This window comes from Pyrgilauda ruficollis, unplaced genomic scaffold, assembly GCF_017590135.1.
Source record: "Pyrgilauda ruficollis isolate IOZ18807 unplaced genomic scaffold, ASM1759013v1 scaffold2, whole genome shotgun sequence".
Lineage (NCBI taxonomy): Eukaryota > Metazoa > Chordata > Aves > Passeriformes > Passeridae > Pyrgilauda > Pyrgilauda ruficollis.
In genome coordinates, this window is record NW_024519206.1 from 10277156 (window position 1) to 10292794 (window position 15639).

Below are 15639 nucleotides of genomic sequence, written 5' to 3' on the forward strand. Positions count from 1 at the left end.
CTCTGCTCCCACTCTGACCATTTTTCACATATGCAAGACTCAGGAGTTAAAAGACAGTTGTGCCACATTTATTTATTCCATAAATAACAAATCTGTATATCTAGATTTTGTTTAGGGAAGGAAATTATATTTGCTTTAGAAGCTATGTTAGAACGATTTTTTTTTTCTTTAAAAGCTATGTTAGAACTAAATCTTTTTTTTTTTTTTTTTTTTTTTTTTTTTTAATAAATCTGTTATTCAAGCTATGCTGACAGTGTTTTGTCAAAATGGTTGTTTTCTAAAAATGCCAGATATATATGAAAAGATGGATTCATGCTTGCACACAGGCACAGTAGAGACTCATTGCAAAGTTAGCTGATATGGGCTGAACTACTTGCAAAGTCAGTGGCTGATATCACTGTCCATGATTTGGCTATGGATATAGACTCTGCATAACTGAGACCTGGGGCAACGATACCACACAGCTTTTATTAGCGCAGATGTTTCCTGATGGGAGCAGCAGATGCCTTGGGAGGGCCCATCATGTGGCATACCTACGATATGGCTATATGACTTCAAAGGCAATCTGCAAATAAACATTTTTCTGGTGAACTTCCTTCACAGTTTTCTTTCTACTGTTCATCTTGAGTTTACATTAATTACTATCTATTCCAGATTTCACAACACATCTTGTGAGTCAGGCCCAAAAACTGGGGATACCTTGACTTGCTAACCCTGCAGGGTTCAATCCTTTGGCCTTGAGCAATTCCTGTCTGTGACAGACGAAGGTGTGAGAGTGCCCACCCAAATCATCCTACAGCTTGGTGGTTTCTCCAACCAACAAGTGAGGGTTAAGATTTCTTCAGCTGAAGAAGAAAACAAATCTACTTTATGAATAAGTTCTTGAAGTCTGATGGAAAAAAAATGGGCTCCACAACCAAATCCAGAGTCATCCTTACTCAACTTATTGAAAGAAATTTGTACATGCCTACATTCTTCCAGTCAGGATGAAGACATCTCCTCACAAGTCTGCACCAGACACTTCTGCTCTGATGAATAAAGGATTTGAGATACAGCCTGTCCCTTGAATGTCCTGTGCTCCTCCTGAGCCCAGCATCCTGAGGAACACAGCTTCCCTACATGAGCCTACTCACTGGTTTGAAGGTCAGAAATCTACTGAGAATTTAAGGAATTACATTGCCTAATCTCAAATTCCTTACATAGTCCATGAGTTCAGTGCCTTATCTTCTAAATTGAAGACATTGGTTTATAAACCAGTTCTGACACACTCTTATCCCCTGCAGATCAGCAACAAGACTGATTTTATCAAATGTGGAAGAATATAGTGAAGTAGTTGTCCAGAGTTGTTTAATCAATAGAGAAAAAGGAGTATTTAGGAAGAGACTTTTTTTTTACTCTACCGTAGACACTTAAAAATGGTCAGATCAGTTGTTTCCTAATATTCTCATTTATCTCCAGTAATTTGCACAGGGAACCTAAGACTTGGAAGGCCTGACGTCTGCACTTCCAACACTTTGAGTGCTTGGGAATATCAACTACATCAAGCCTGCTTATTTCATGGCTGCAGGATGCTTCTAGCAGAGTAATGTGTAATGTTCTTCATTACATCAGTGTCATGTAGGCTAAGGACAACTCCAAAGTGTTATCACCTACTAGGATTTTGGGATGATAAAGATTTTGGCTGTCTCTGGATCTGGGCTCTTAGTACTATGGAGGCACTTTTTGCACCTTCCTGTTGTGCTGTCCTGGTTCAGGAATGGCACTTCCCAGTTCAGTGCTTCCACTAAGAATAAATGAGGAGCCACTTGCTCCCTCACCCTTCTCCTCCCCCACCTCCTTTGAGTAGCTGAAGAGGAGAATTGGAGTCACAAAAGGTAAAGATCATAGGTTGAGACAAGAACAATTTACTGAAAACAGCAATTAGATAAGAAAACAAACAGTAAGGGCAACGATAATAATGACATATAGGGTACAAATAAGGAATGATTCACATGGAAACCCCTCGCCAACAGACAGTACCCAACCAATCCCTCCTCCACAATAACCCAGCCTGGAAGAGAGTTCCTTCTCCTGCCCCCACCAGTGACGTGAGGTGGTATAGAATAACCTCTGGGTCCTGGCTATTGCAAAAACTAACCCTGTCCTGGCTGGAACCAGGACTTGTGTCCAGATAAGGTAGTCCATGACCTACAATAACCACCAAGTAGAAATACTACATTTTAACATGTCCCCTCCTCCTGTCACAGTTCTTTAATTTAAAGAGATGCAGAGAACATGAAAAAAAATCTTATTTAATTAGGTCTCCAGAGGATAAAAAATTTCTGGGAGGGTTAAGGTAATATTAAATTAATCGCATATGTTTAGCTCTGGGAGTAAAGAATGCATTTGAAACACAAAAGACTAAACCTGATTTTTTATAATTAAGAAAAAAATCTATGAATCCTTTACTTTTAGTTCTGATTTCCTCACTTATACTGACTTTTCACTACAAATCCTTCTGTTAAATATTTGTAAGAAAACATCCAGGTCAATTAAATAATTAATTGATGACAGTTTCTAAAACCTGGTTAGGAAAATGTTGACAGTCTCCAATTACTGGTCATTTTCACTTCTCAATACAAATTTAATGTTCAGGCAATACTTTGGAAGCTGTTAGACAAAAGGCAACTCACCCTACTTGCAAAGCACAATTTTGATTTTCATTTTGTGCAGGAACACATCCTCCAAAACCTTTGTTGGTGCTTAGACCTCTAATTTGTGTAGACCAAAACAGATCAATTACTAACAAGTGAAGGTGAAAATCAAAAATTTTCATAGTTTAACTGGCTTTACCTTAATGAATGATAAAAGAATGTACCTTATAGTAAAGCTTTACTACCATTCATGGCTCAAAATTACTATAATTAAATGTGTTTATGTAACATTTGAAATGAAATATTTAAAAGTTTAATGGAAATGAAAGCAAATTAGTCACTAATTAGTCCACCCACTGAGGGTGGAAAAAGGAAGATGCTGACGACATACTTTTTCTTTCAGCATATCCATTGGAAAATATTCCCTCTGCATAGGTCATAAATGAGCATCTAGCAATGACACAGAGGTGAATTAACACATCCCTAGGAAGACAAGATGGGATCATTTATTTACATAATTTACATTGTTTACAGCATGTTTGCTTTTGAAAATCCCCTTGCCAATTTTTTTCCATACTACCAGTTTTGTCTACTAACTCAAGTGTAAATCAAGCTTCTCTCCCACAGAGCAGTGTTTAGAGCAGGCACCACACCCTTCAATTCTATTAACAGAAGGTTGGTGGTGGTTTGGTTTTCTTTCATCACATACCTCTCTCTTTCTGTAGCTGGTGAAAAAATATAATTATTACTGGCTTCACATTTAATCAACCTGAAAACTTAAAACCATGTGCCACTGCCTCAAAAGACAGGATGCCTTGCTTTGCTCCAGTCATATGCACAGTCCCACTAAAGTGAAAAAAAAAACATTCACTCCTTAAAACAAACTGTATTTGGCCTTCACTGGATGTCATTTTTATGGTGCTAACAAACTGGAGCAAGCCCTGCTTTGATAACACTCCTGCTCTCCTCCCAGCAGAGCACATGAACGCTTTTGTTAACTGCTCATTTAATAATTGTACAATTTTAAATGTGCTTCATATTATTTCAAATTTTAGAGGCTGATTTCCAGTCAGTTAAAATCTGGGTGAATCAATACCCCAATAATAAATTTTTATGGGATTTTATAATTATTTCAGGGAAATCTTATTAGCTGGCTACATAGGACCTTTGTATGTGCATTGTCTATGTCATAAATGGGAACAAACATTTTTAAAAAATTGCAATAACTACAGCAACTAAGAATATATTAAATCCTTCCCCTCCTGCCTCCCCCCCAAAAAATCCAATGAAAAAACAGAAATCTAAATTTTTTGTGCAGTGAGGTCAGTGTTTCCCTCTGGGCCCTTCCTATTTCTCTGTAATGCACTCTTGGCTACATGGCTTGTACCCTTTCAGCTAGGCTTGCTCACAGACATCAGCATAAATCCTGTCTTTCTTGCACATGACTTTTCAGTTTGGCAAGATGTTAGGGAGATAAATCAGAGGCAGGAACTGCAAGCTGCATATAGAGAAAGGAGAAAAGGTGGCAACTGGTGGGGAACATAACATTTGCAAGAGAAACAGAAGGAGAAAAAACCAGTCAAGACTGGGAAAAATCAATTTTAAATTAAAAGCAATAATCAGTACCAGTACAATGAGCAATACAGTTACACTTGCACAGCTTGAACGCATGAATGGAATGATTGAATGAATTGCAGATTAATCTAAAAAGATTCACAGAATTAAAAAGGGTAAGCAATCCCACAATAAAATACTCTAAAAGGCAGTTTAGTTTCTTCTGAGCAATATCCAGAAGAGTGCTTTGGTTGTAAATGAGGGCAGTTAGGAAAAAAAAGAAGAAGGTTGTTTCTTGCACTTGAGTGACTAATAAGTATCCCTATTTCATTGCATGTCTACTTACAGTGATTAAAATTCAATCAAAATGTCGCATGCCCTTGCCTCCTAAAACACATCTCATTTTACTTTCACAGCTGGTATGTGCTATGTGCATTATCTAAAAGGAGCAGAAAGATAGCTGAAGAATGCTGTCCAATTGCAACATCACGGGATTAATTCCCAGAATAATCATCAATCTTATTCTAAATAGTCACATAAGATGGGATCAAGCAGACTTGCTCCCTCCTACATGCTCCCTGCACAGAACATCGAAAAAAAACCATTTCCCAGAGCTATTGAAAGCAGTTCTTCAGCTTGTAGATCCGGAAACATTCCCAAGACTCCAATAATCTTACACATGTACCTGTGCATCAGAGGTATCCTTGAGATCTTCTACTCCTCGTACTTCTTGACTGTTGCTTTCTTCATTCTGATTAATTGCTAAAAATAAGAAAGAGGAATATATTGGAAGCAGGCAGGTTTAAATCACAAAAAGCAGGAAAGTGGCATGGATCACTTGAGATCAAATAGGATGACCATTCAAGGAATGTTTAAACTTCAGCATTCTAGTTAACTCCTGGAGTGGTTTTGGACAGATCCTATAAGGTACACCTTACTGGGTTTGGAAAAATGCTAAATACAACATACTTTATTTTCCCTCATGCAGTAAAATCCACTAGTAAATAGTTATAGTCACGCTACTGTTAGTCCTGACAAAACAGAGACATTTAAGGAACTCCACTTTTCCATACATTGTAACAAGATATCATGACTCCTAAGCAATAAAAAAAAAAATAAGGTCTCCCTCTTCTTCCATTATATTACATAAGGTCAGGTCAGACTAAACAAAATAAGCACATTTATCCCTCATCTCACACTTGGAAAATTCTTTGTAAGCAAAATGATGTCAATCTTCACAAACAAACATCACCACTAGCCATGAAAATCATCTCCAGAAATAAATGGTAGCAGGAGATGTTTTATCAAAAATTCTTTGCTACTAGCACAATAGAAGAAAGCAGCAACCTCACCCAATTAACACGACTTAAATCACTTAAAAACAGCAAGTTTTGCTAGACTTTAAAGTTTTGTATCAAACTTGTTCAATCCCCTGAATGGTCAAAACCAGAGCTAGGAGTTTATCCAGCTAAAGAAACAAGGAACCTCTTGTGTAAGAACACCTCAGATTTCTGTATTGCAAACAGCTTCATCTATAGGCAGTTTTACTACCTATACCCCAAGCTACCCTTTCAGTCAGCACAGCCACCTGCTGTATTTTGGTGGGACATTGAGCCCTCAGATGTTCTGAAATGTGACAGGTTGGGAGAGTCAGACCCAACAAAACACACGCAAAGTGACTTCACCTTATACTGTACTCATCAGCTTAGAAGAACCACACTCAAATATCTTTCATCTTGAGTATATATGGAGTGATTTCCTGGTTTAGCCACAGAATTTGTGACACCAGAAGTGTCCTTGAAGCAGCAGAGCTGTCACATCTATTTCCTGAAAAACACCTCATGGCTTTGATGGATGGGTGGGAGGGCAGAGCTGGTGCGGTCCCTCCTGCCCACCTCCTCTCTCCTTCACCCCTGTGTACCTGAGCTGCTCATCAGGCTGCATCTGAACAGCCACAGCCCAGAGCACAGTGTGTTCAGACAAGGATCACCAGTCCTGTGTTGCCTTAAAATTACATCTGTGAGCTGAGGCAGCCCAGGATTTGACTGATGAGCAAAGGGAGCAGGAGAAGGGCTGGCAGGCAGCAGTACCACCTTCCCCACGCATCCTCACTATGCAATCCTCAGCCCTCAGCCTGAATCTCCAGACATAACCAGGTTATCATGGCCAAGCTCATACACTGAATGTGAGCCATGAGGTCCAGCTTGCTGTGTCTGCATGGGTGCTCTGGGTCTGCTGCAGACAAAAAGCAGCCTAACATTTAGGCAGCATCTAGCAACTTAAAAGAAAAGTAACTTTGGACTGTTCTTGACCTCTAAAATAAATTGTAGGGATTTATTTTTTCTTATGGCAGGATTTCTGCTGATATTGCTATGCCATATAGGATATAATTTTGTTTCTTCCCCCACAGTTATGCTATCAAAAAAAAAAAGATAATAAAAATGTAATTATAAAAGGGGAAATAAGTCATTCTGTCAATACAATTTATTCCATTACAGGATCTTTTTAAATCCATTATCACATTTCTGACATAAATCTTCACCATTGGGTTTGCAGGCATCACTTTACCAGCAAACCTCTGAAATGCAAGGTGAATACTGAGAACACAGGGTCAGACTGTAGCTGCAACAGACAGCATGTACAATGGGCATCAGATCCCAGCATATTTAAATCTAGGCAAAACCAGAACACTCTTGGGATACTGTGGCATGTCTCTGCCCCAGCCTGGAAAAGGAACAACATAATGAGCCAGTAATGAGAGGGATGGCCTGAGCAGCCATGTGTGACCCTGCTTTTCTGGTGCAGGGCAGGGTTTCTAAAGGCAACCTACTTTATCCAGCCATGCTGGGGGGTCTGTGCAGTACCTTCCTGCGTAACCCATCTCCCAGCCTTCCTCCCCAAGAGCTGCCTCAGACTCTTGCACAGTCCCACACATGCATGACCCTGTTCTACCCACTGCCACTGTGGGAGAAACAGAGCATTCAGGACATTGATTTGTTGACCCCTGCAGAACAACCTGCCTGAGACAGGAATGCTGCAATGCCGGAAGGCATTAACGAATGCTAAAAATCGGTTGTTTGAGCAATTTCTCAAATTGTTAAGTCTGCGTTAGCAGAACATTTCCCCAATTCTCCTTTCAATTTTCTGATTTCTTCTATAATCAGTTTGCTGTAGGCTCTCATGGGCAAAATACCTCCCCAGACTCTGGCTATTAATCATGGCATTTAGAGGAGTGGCACCTTGCTGGTAACAGGGCCATGAGTCGAGGTTTAAGTGATTTACATTGATCCAGCCAGCTTTTCCACAGTCCTGAGCAGATGGGCGCTCCACAAACAGCTGTGCCAGGGGAAAAGGTTAGTGCCTGCCAACTGGCTTCTTGTCACAGGCCTCAATTACAAGTGTCCCCTTCCCTGCCCAATGCCAGGGCAAACACCCCAGAGCATCTTCAACCAAAGTGAACAGGCAGACATTCAGGGAGCAGCACCTCTGGCTGACCTGGCTGGGCAGGCAGGTGAGAGGATGGTGTCTGGCCAGGGAGACAGTGACAAACAGCAAACACCCAGAACTGAGGGCAGCAAGATCTCTTACCTGGCACAAAGGGGAACAGAAAGAGGGTGCGAGTCCACAACCCCCAATGAATAGAGCTATCCTTGAGTGTTGAATGATTTTAACATGAGCAATTCTAAAGATGATGAGAAAATTGCCTCAGTTTAAGTGCACTCTAAGTGAATGGCTTAAAAGAATAAAAATAAAGAAAAAGTTTTTATATCAGCAATTTCACAACTCAACTCTAAAAAACCTGAATAAGTTCATGATCCAGACCCAGCTCTCCTTGGCTTCAATGTTGTTTAGACTGTGTAAGGAATGTAGAAAAGAAGCAGTAAATATTTTCTTAAAGAAAAAAAAAAAAAAACAACAGACCTCACACTGACGTTCTTGCAGCTCTCTTGGGAGAGAAGGAGCATTTGACCTTTTTTTCATGAAATTTCCATCACAAACTTGATTTTTTTGTCCTCCTTGCCTCTTATCCAAAGCCACAAGGACCAGCCACAACTAAATCATTTAACTTCACCCAGGGAGCAACACTCAAGGAATCACACCATCTCATACATTTTCCCCATCACAAGAATACAGTCCCCTGAAGGCTGAAGTGGCCACACAGACAAGCAACAACCCCTAATTTTTCTTGGTTTCTGTAGGAAAAGGTTACTATGTGTTTTGTCTAAAACAGAGAAAACCCACATACTTCTTAAAATATTCTGGTGTCTTCAGAAATTTATGTTACTGGGGGCCATCTCGTACATGTAAGAAATTTATTGCAGTATTTTTGGACACAGTATGCCTCCTAACCCCATAACAACCCATAGACGTTCCTTGAATTGGCCCAGGCACTGCTCTCATGGGTTATTGTTCTTACAAGTTCTGTCACAAAATATAAGAATTCAAGGATAATTTCCTAGTTACTGTTAGCTGGCCATTTATTTTTTGATTAAAAAAAAAAATTGACATTGCAAATTCAACCATAGGAAAAGCAAGCGGAAGCTTAGGGTGGGATGGGAAAGTATTTCCCAGGCAAATGCTGATTCTGGAATTGTAATACAAAAAAAGTTGTGAACTTTGGAGCTGAGCCAAATATTTCCTTCTCCACCACCATACATCCAGCTTTGCTCCCTGATACAAATATACAAAAAAAAAGTCAAATGAGCATTAGCTTGCTAATGTGCAGTTCAAATATATCCATTTGCAAATTAGTCTGGGGAATTCAGGATTTTGATATTTTATGGTCACTTAAGGATCACAAAGGCCATCATCTGATCTGAGTTCCTTGTGGCCCCACAGAGCAGAGCTGAGATTTTGCTAGTAGATTCTTCTGTAAACTTACGTTAGGACAGAGAACTCTGGTGGGGGAGAGGTTTGTCCTTTAGTAATTCCATTTCAGATCATTAAATCATCAGGAAAAAATAATCAAGAAATAAGAAACCAAAAGAAATAATTTTGTACCTGCTACTACAGCAGAATCAGCCATCACATGGCGGTGTGCAAGGAAAGGGAACACAGCTATTACTCCCACTGGAACCAACCAACCCTGCTTCCCCTGATTTTAACAGCACAAAGTGCCACAAAGTTTAGTGTAGATTCAAGGCATTGGAAGGGATTTGTCTTTCCAGCAGCAGAACACACATGCTAAAGAGGTCACCTTAGCTAGACAGGCTGGCATCCTGTGAGGGTAACAAAAGGCACAAGCAGCACTACAAACCTTCTCCTGCCTATGGAAGCATCTGCCAAGGTTACCCACAGAGCAGTGCCTCCATGACACACTCTTCTTTATGCCACAAACTTGAAGGGAAATTAATTGCATTAATTACATTTGATGAGTAAGATTTCTAAAAAGTCACATAATATTACAAGCACATTATTTCATTTTAATGCTTTGTCTTGTTCAATATAGCAGAATCATTTGCCCAATTGAAAGTGGGAAAGACAGTTTAAAAAAATCCACACATAAAGCAACTCCTGGAACCCACAGCGTTGTAATCTTCCCAGAGGCTTTGCTTTATTGTGCTTTCTTCCTTTCCTATAAATGAAATTTCTTCTTTCTACCCCTTCTGGCTGCAAAGATAACCTTCTCAACACAAACCAAGGCACTAGCGTCATTCCGCTGCTGCAGCCAGCCTGACTGGAACAATAACACCAGGAGAGGTGTGAACTTCCTCCTTTGGCTTAATAGGGTGTTAACTGTGAAAGCTAATTATTTAAATGCTTAAGAAAGGACTGCCATCACAGTTAACCATTTTGCTGCTGAACAAGAGACAAGGACATGTGCCCATCTGTAAGCAGCTGGCTCTGGGTGGCACCCACATGGCCATTCCAGTTCCGCTTCCCATCACTGCTGGCTGTCCCACACCCCCTGCAGTGGCTGTTCCCCTCTGTGCTACCATAAAGCGTTTGGGATTTGTGGATTGGCAGAGGATTACCACTAACCTGGCTGGGTTTGATGCCCTGGCTGAGAACAGAACAGCCATGCAGCAGGCAGGGGGACAGGACCCCTCTCGAGGTAACACTGCTGCCAGACCCCTTGTGCCACACAGCTCTAGCTGCAGCCCTTGAGCTTGCTGTGAAATCCATCTTTAGGAACAGGACTGCCTGATATTTTCGGGGACAAAAGCCCATAAACCACCTTCAGCAGACATGCTTCTGCACTGCCCTAGGCTGTTCCTAAGACCAAACTCTCTTAGCCTGCTGCAAACCCTCCAGCACGGTCCCAGCAGCAGCTGGTGGGGGATTCCAGCTGCACAAACACTGCCAGGCTCACTTGGGACTGTACAGGCTGCATGGGGACTTCACTGTCCCCACAGCCCCTCCAGAGGTAGCTCTGCTTGCCGTACAAAGCTCGGTCACCCCTAAGGCTACATCGCTTATGTACTCAGAGATGCTCCTTCATTGCAAATGCAGACATTAATTTATTATTTAGTTTTGTTCTTTAGCCTGCAAACATCCGAGAACATCAAACTAGTCTGCCCTTTGTATGATTTCAGTCTTTTCAGTACTCTGTGATCACAATTCATGTATGAATCTCTTTTATCTAGCCAGTAAGTAAAAGGCACCTACGTGCTGTCTACAGATAGGAAACATATCCCCACCTTGGAAGAGTTAAAGAGACTACTTCTGAACACAGGGACTTCACTTATTTGACAAGCCAACAAACTTTCACTGCCTCATCCCTGCTGGATGGTTATAGCCTGTTGTGGGAGTTTTTTGGTCGCTGTGAAACCAACAAGACCTCAGTAATCTGCAAGAATATTCCCCGGGGAGAAGGCTCCAGAACTGCCAGCAGCCTGCACCAGTTGATTTATTGTGAGCTGCTGAGAAGCTCACATTTTCTAGCATTCTTCTTATATTCCAAATTTTTAAGAGGAATGTTTGTTTCTCTTCTGGAATTTTTTGGTTGGGTTTTTTCCTTGGTTTTGTTTTGTTTGTTTTTTTCCAATGGAAGTTGCTGGCATGAAGCTTTTAAGAAAAAACAACCCCCGATTTTATTATTTTTTAATCACATAACTAAGCTAATTTCATTATTTTTGAAAACTTTATTGTTATTTTGAACAACGGAACTTGTGATATCCCTTGTTCTTTGTGGAGGGTATACCTAGAGCTCTAGAGAGGTTGGTTACTATGGCAGCTCTGAGCTGTTTGACAGTGTTATAATGTTTGCTGATGCTTATTAATTTATCAGAGTGGAAAAAAATGAATAGCTCATACTGACACCACTGGGGAAACTAAAAGCCAGATCCTCTAGGCTATGTAGAGCACTAGTGCTGAGCAATGGAAAAAAAGATGAGCAGCCAGTAAATGCTTTGCAAACCTCAGATTTGGGGACCATTTTAGACCAGACCACATCCTCATGCATGTTCCTGCATTTTCCAAGTTCTGTTTCCAAACCAAAGGGGAAAACTAACAAGCACTGAGTATCTCTGAAATCCCCAAAAGCTGCTTGTAAGAGAGCAATAATCCCAGGAACAAAACCTTCCAACTGAGAATTGGTTCCTTATTTACCATGAAAGAGTAATCTTTTCTCAGAAATTACTGAAAAGAAAAAGCTTTTTAAGCTCATCCTTAACATGTTTCCTTTTATTAGCAATACAAAAATTGCCTTTGAGCTTTCTTATTCCTTCCCATTACTTCTGCATATATACATGCAAATTATCATACAGATTTCCCTTCACTGAGTACATTACATATCTCTGAAACAGTTGGCAGACCCCTGGGGGGGGTGTTGCCCAGACAGCTGTGCAATCAGCTGAGTAAATCAGCTAATTAAAGAAACAAAGAAAATGCAAAAATTATTAGAGACAGAGTCCCGCTTACAGCATTGTTCAGCACCTCTGTATGTAAAAAGCACAGCAAGCACAAGATGGAATAAAGGTACTTGTGAATCAGTGAATGAACTATTGCACAAGTGACAACGATGCCATTTTCTCTCAAACCCTAATCTGGGATGCTACGATATTTATGCTTTGTAGTTTAAATCAATTTAACATAAATTACTCCAGCATTTTATTTTATAATTACAAAAGTGTGAAATGTAATGTTGGTCTCATAACTAACTTCTGTACTTAAAAAATAGTCATTAACTTCTGCTTGACCTTAGGTATAGAACTAATATTGAATTTGCACAGAGGGTACTCATTATTCTGATTAGTTTCCATGCAGAAAAAGAAGTTCCCAAGGGTCCTAGTGCTACAAGCCATTTCTCAAATCTCAAATAGGAAACAGGACTCCAGAAAATGATGCAAGAGCATTTCCTCTCATTTCAAAGTTTATCAAAAGGAATAGATAACAGCAAGGGTAGGTATCTGCAATCTAAACAGAGCAAAGCCACTGTGGTAAGAAAGGAGGCTGGCAGATGTGAATTTGGTCTTGCTGATCACCATTAAGGCGCCATTCCTTCCCACAGCTTCTAAATGACCACAGGAAGGTCAAACTTTAGTTTAAATGAGGCTCAGGTCTGCCTACATTATATAGCCATTATAAATTAAAAAATGAGTGCACCAAGTAAAGCCACGAATATTTCCCAGCTCAGTAAGATAATGGTAATTTCACATTATTGTACAACTGGTTTTGTTAGGAACTTCTATTTATTTTATTTATAAGAACCAAAGCCCCAGGTTCTTATATCTGGCTTTGAAGGTCCATATTTCATGCAAGGTAGTGGTGCATTTGAACAACAAAATTTGCAAAACACCTCTGGCTAAACGAGACAGGCATTTTTTAATAGATAAACAACTCCTGTTGATTCACGTGGCCAGAGGAGATTTGGTTTTCAATGCCTTTGTGATGCATGCAAAGATAAAGCCACATTTTATACTCACCTTGTGAACATATGAGGTCATATTTTTTATCAAGGAGAAAAAAAAAGTGAAAAATTATATGAAAATGCTGTAGGATTACTACAGGAACAGACAAAATCAAGGGGTTTTGTACCAATTGCAACTCAAGGGGAACCATTTGATGCTTGAATGCATAAAAGTATTAAATTTTAACCAGTTTTGTAGATATTAATTCTCATGTGTGTGATATTTAAAATAAAATAAAAAATCACGTGGTAGTGAATGTACCTATAACAGTTTTGTCTGAAACGAGATGATGGAAGGATGCAGAAGAAAGACCCCATTAAATGATCAGAGAATGATTGCTGGGAACAGATCAAACAAGGAGGTATGGGCTGTTGCTGAGCAGGCTGGTGCAAAGTGAAACATGGCTCTATTCCATGGAAACATCCCCCAGGCATGGCCAGGAAAGGAGCAGGAAACAAAGAGGACTCTGAATAAATAAATTCTGTGAACTCATTGTAAATGCCTCTCCCAAAGGCCCAGTAAACAAAACATTCACCTGGGGGTTGTTTTTTGCACAACTGCTGTCTTTGCGACCTTACTGTGCTGCCTCTTTTTGCATATGTGCAAAATGTCTTTCCCCTACACAGCTACTCTGCATTGCTGATTTCTTCTATGTGAGTACCTTAGATCGCTCAGAAAGAGCTATGCCCAAGGTTCTTCAACAACTGCAAAAACAAAACCATAAACTGCCAAAATCACTCTCACCACAATTCCCAGCAGAGAGCTCTTCCTTCTTTTTCCAAGTCTGAGTCCATTTGCTTTATATCAGCTGCTGAATACACAACAGCTGGTAAGTGTTCCTGTGTAGTCCTTTCACTGATGTTGTCCAGGGCATTTCCCACCCAGCATCACCCAGGGTGGGCACAAATGAGCATCATTCCCCAGGTCTAGAAGGGGTCTGATCCTGCCCTTTTGAAATGCTGTCATTTTCTGGGTGTGCTTGACCTCAGGAATAATGGAAGAATCCCAAGTGATGCAATACATCATTGTAACCCCCATTAGTCCCTAGGACTAGGGATTCTCCGTTTAAAAGGATTGCTAAAAGAAGCAAACACAACTAAATAATAATAGAATCACACATAAAATAATAATAGAATCACACATAAATTATGCTGAGTTGGAAGGGACCCATCAGGATCATCCCTGAGTAGGACACCCCAAGAATCACACCATGTGCCTGAGAGCATTGCCCCAAAGCTTCTTGAACTCAGAATCACCTGGTGCTCTGGTCACTTCCCTGGGGAGCCTGTTCTGGTGCCCAAGCACCCTCTGAGCGAAGAACGTTTTCCTGATATCCAACCTAAACCTCCTCTGACTCAACTTCATTTGAGGGGCCATTTCCTTGAGTCCTGTCACCAGCCACGGGAGTGAAGAGATCAGTGCTGCCCCTCTACTTCCCCTCATGAGGGACCACCCTGAAGTCTCCTTCAGCCTCCTCTTCTCTAGGCTGAACAAGCTAAGGTCACCTCCCTTACTTCAAGGCTTGAAATCACAGAACTTAAAGAAAGATCCTAAAGTACAGTGTAACTTTTAGAATATTGCTAGCTATGTTTTCAGGGGAAGCTTTTATTTTGAATCACATTTCAGTGGGCAGGGGAAAAGTAAAGATGAAGTCACCATGAACTAACAGAAGCACAACAGTCCTGCACTTTCACTTTAAGTGGCCATTTCTCCAGGGTGAATTCTGTAAGTATAATTTGCAGAAGAATTTGCAGAACTCTCATTCCACACAGTTTACTAATTTCAGCCCTTACTTTAAACAACTGGGTGCTTGGAGGAACTGGAAGTTGTAATACTTCATTTGAGGGGCCATTTCCTTGAGTCCTGTCACCAGCCACGAGGGTGAAGAGATCAGTGCTGCCCCTCTACTTCCCCTCATGAGGGACCACCCTGAAGTCTCCTTCAGCCTCCTCTTCTCTAGGCTGAACAAGCTAAGGTCACCTCCCTTACTTCAAGGCTTGAAATCACAGAACTTAAAGAAAGATCCTAAAGTACAGTGTAACTTTTAGAATATTGCTAGCTATGTTTTCAGGGGAAGCTTTTATTTTGAATCACATTTCAGAGGGCAGGGGAAAAGTAAAGATGAAGATAAAGTCACCATGAACTAACAGAAGCACAACAGTCCTGCACTTTCACTTTAAGTGGCCATTTCTCCAGGGGGAATTCTATAAGTATAATTTGCAGAAGAATTTGCAGAAGAATTTGCAGAAGAACTCTCACTCCACACAGTTTACTAATTTCAGCCCTTACTTTAAACAACTGGGTGCTTGGAGGAACTGGAAGTTGTAATGGAATGAGGCACTACTTAAGCAAGCAAACCTATTGAAAAGGGATATGAAGAGTATAGAAAGGCAATAAGATGCTACTGATTCTACCCTTTTCCCATCCTTCAAATTTTCTCAGTTTTTCACAAGGGAAAATGCACACCTCTCTGGCACATGACTGTCACTTTATTCTGTAAATAGGACCAAGTTTTTTCATACCTCATTATGCCCTTTTTCAGTGACATAAGTGGTAACAAACCATGCATGTTTTACACCAAAGATGTTGAATACCTGGTT

At 40.5% G+C, this 15639-nt stretch overlaps 1 protein-coding gene across 1 annotated transcript in view; it reads right to left on the bottom strand.

Moving 5' to 3' along the window:
- The window catches only part of RAPGEF5 (Rap guanine nucleotide exchange factor 5), a 158322-nt gene that overhangs the window by 91856 nt on the left and 50827 nt on the right, over positions 1-15639 (bottom strand). The window contains exon 8 of the mRNA XM_041466150.1: positions 4873-4949. Within this exon, the coding sequence (XP_041322084.1) occupies positions 4873-4949 (77 nt within the window). The remainder of the gene's footprint in view (positions 1-4872; positions 4950-15639) is intronic.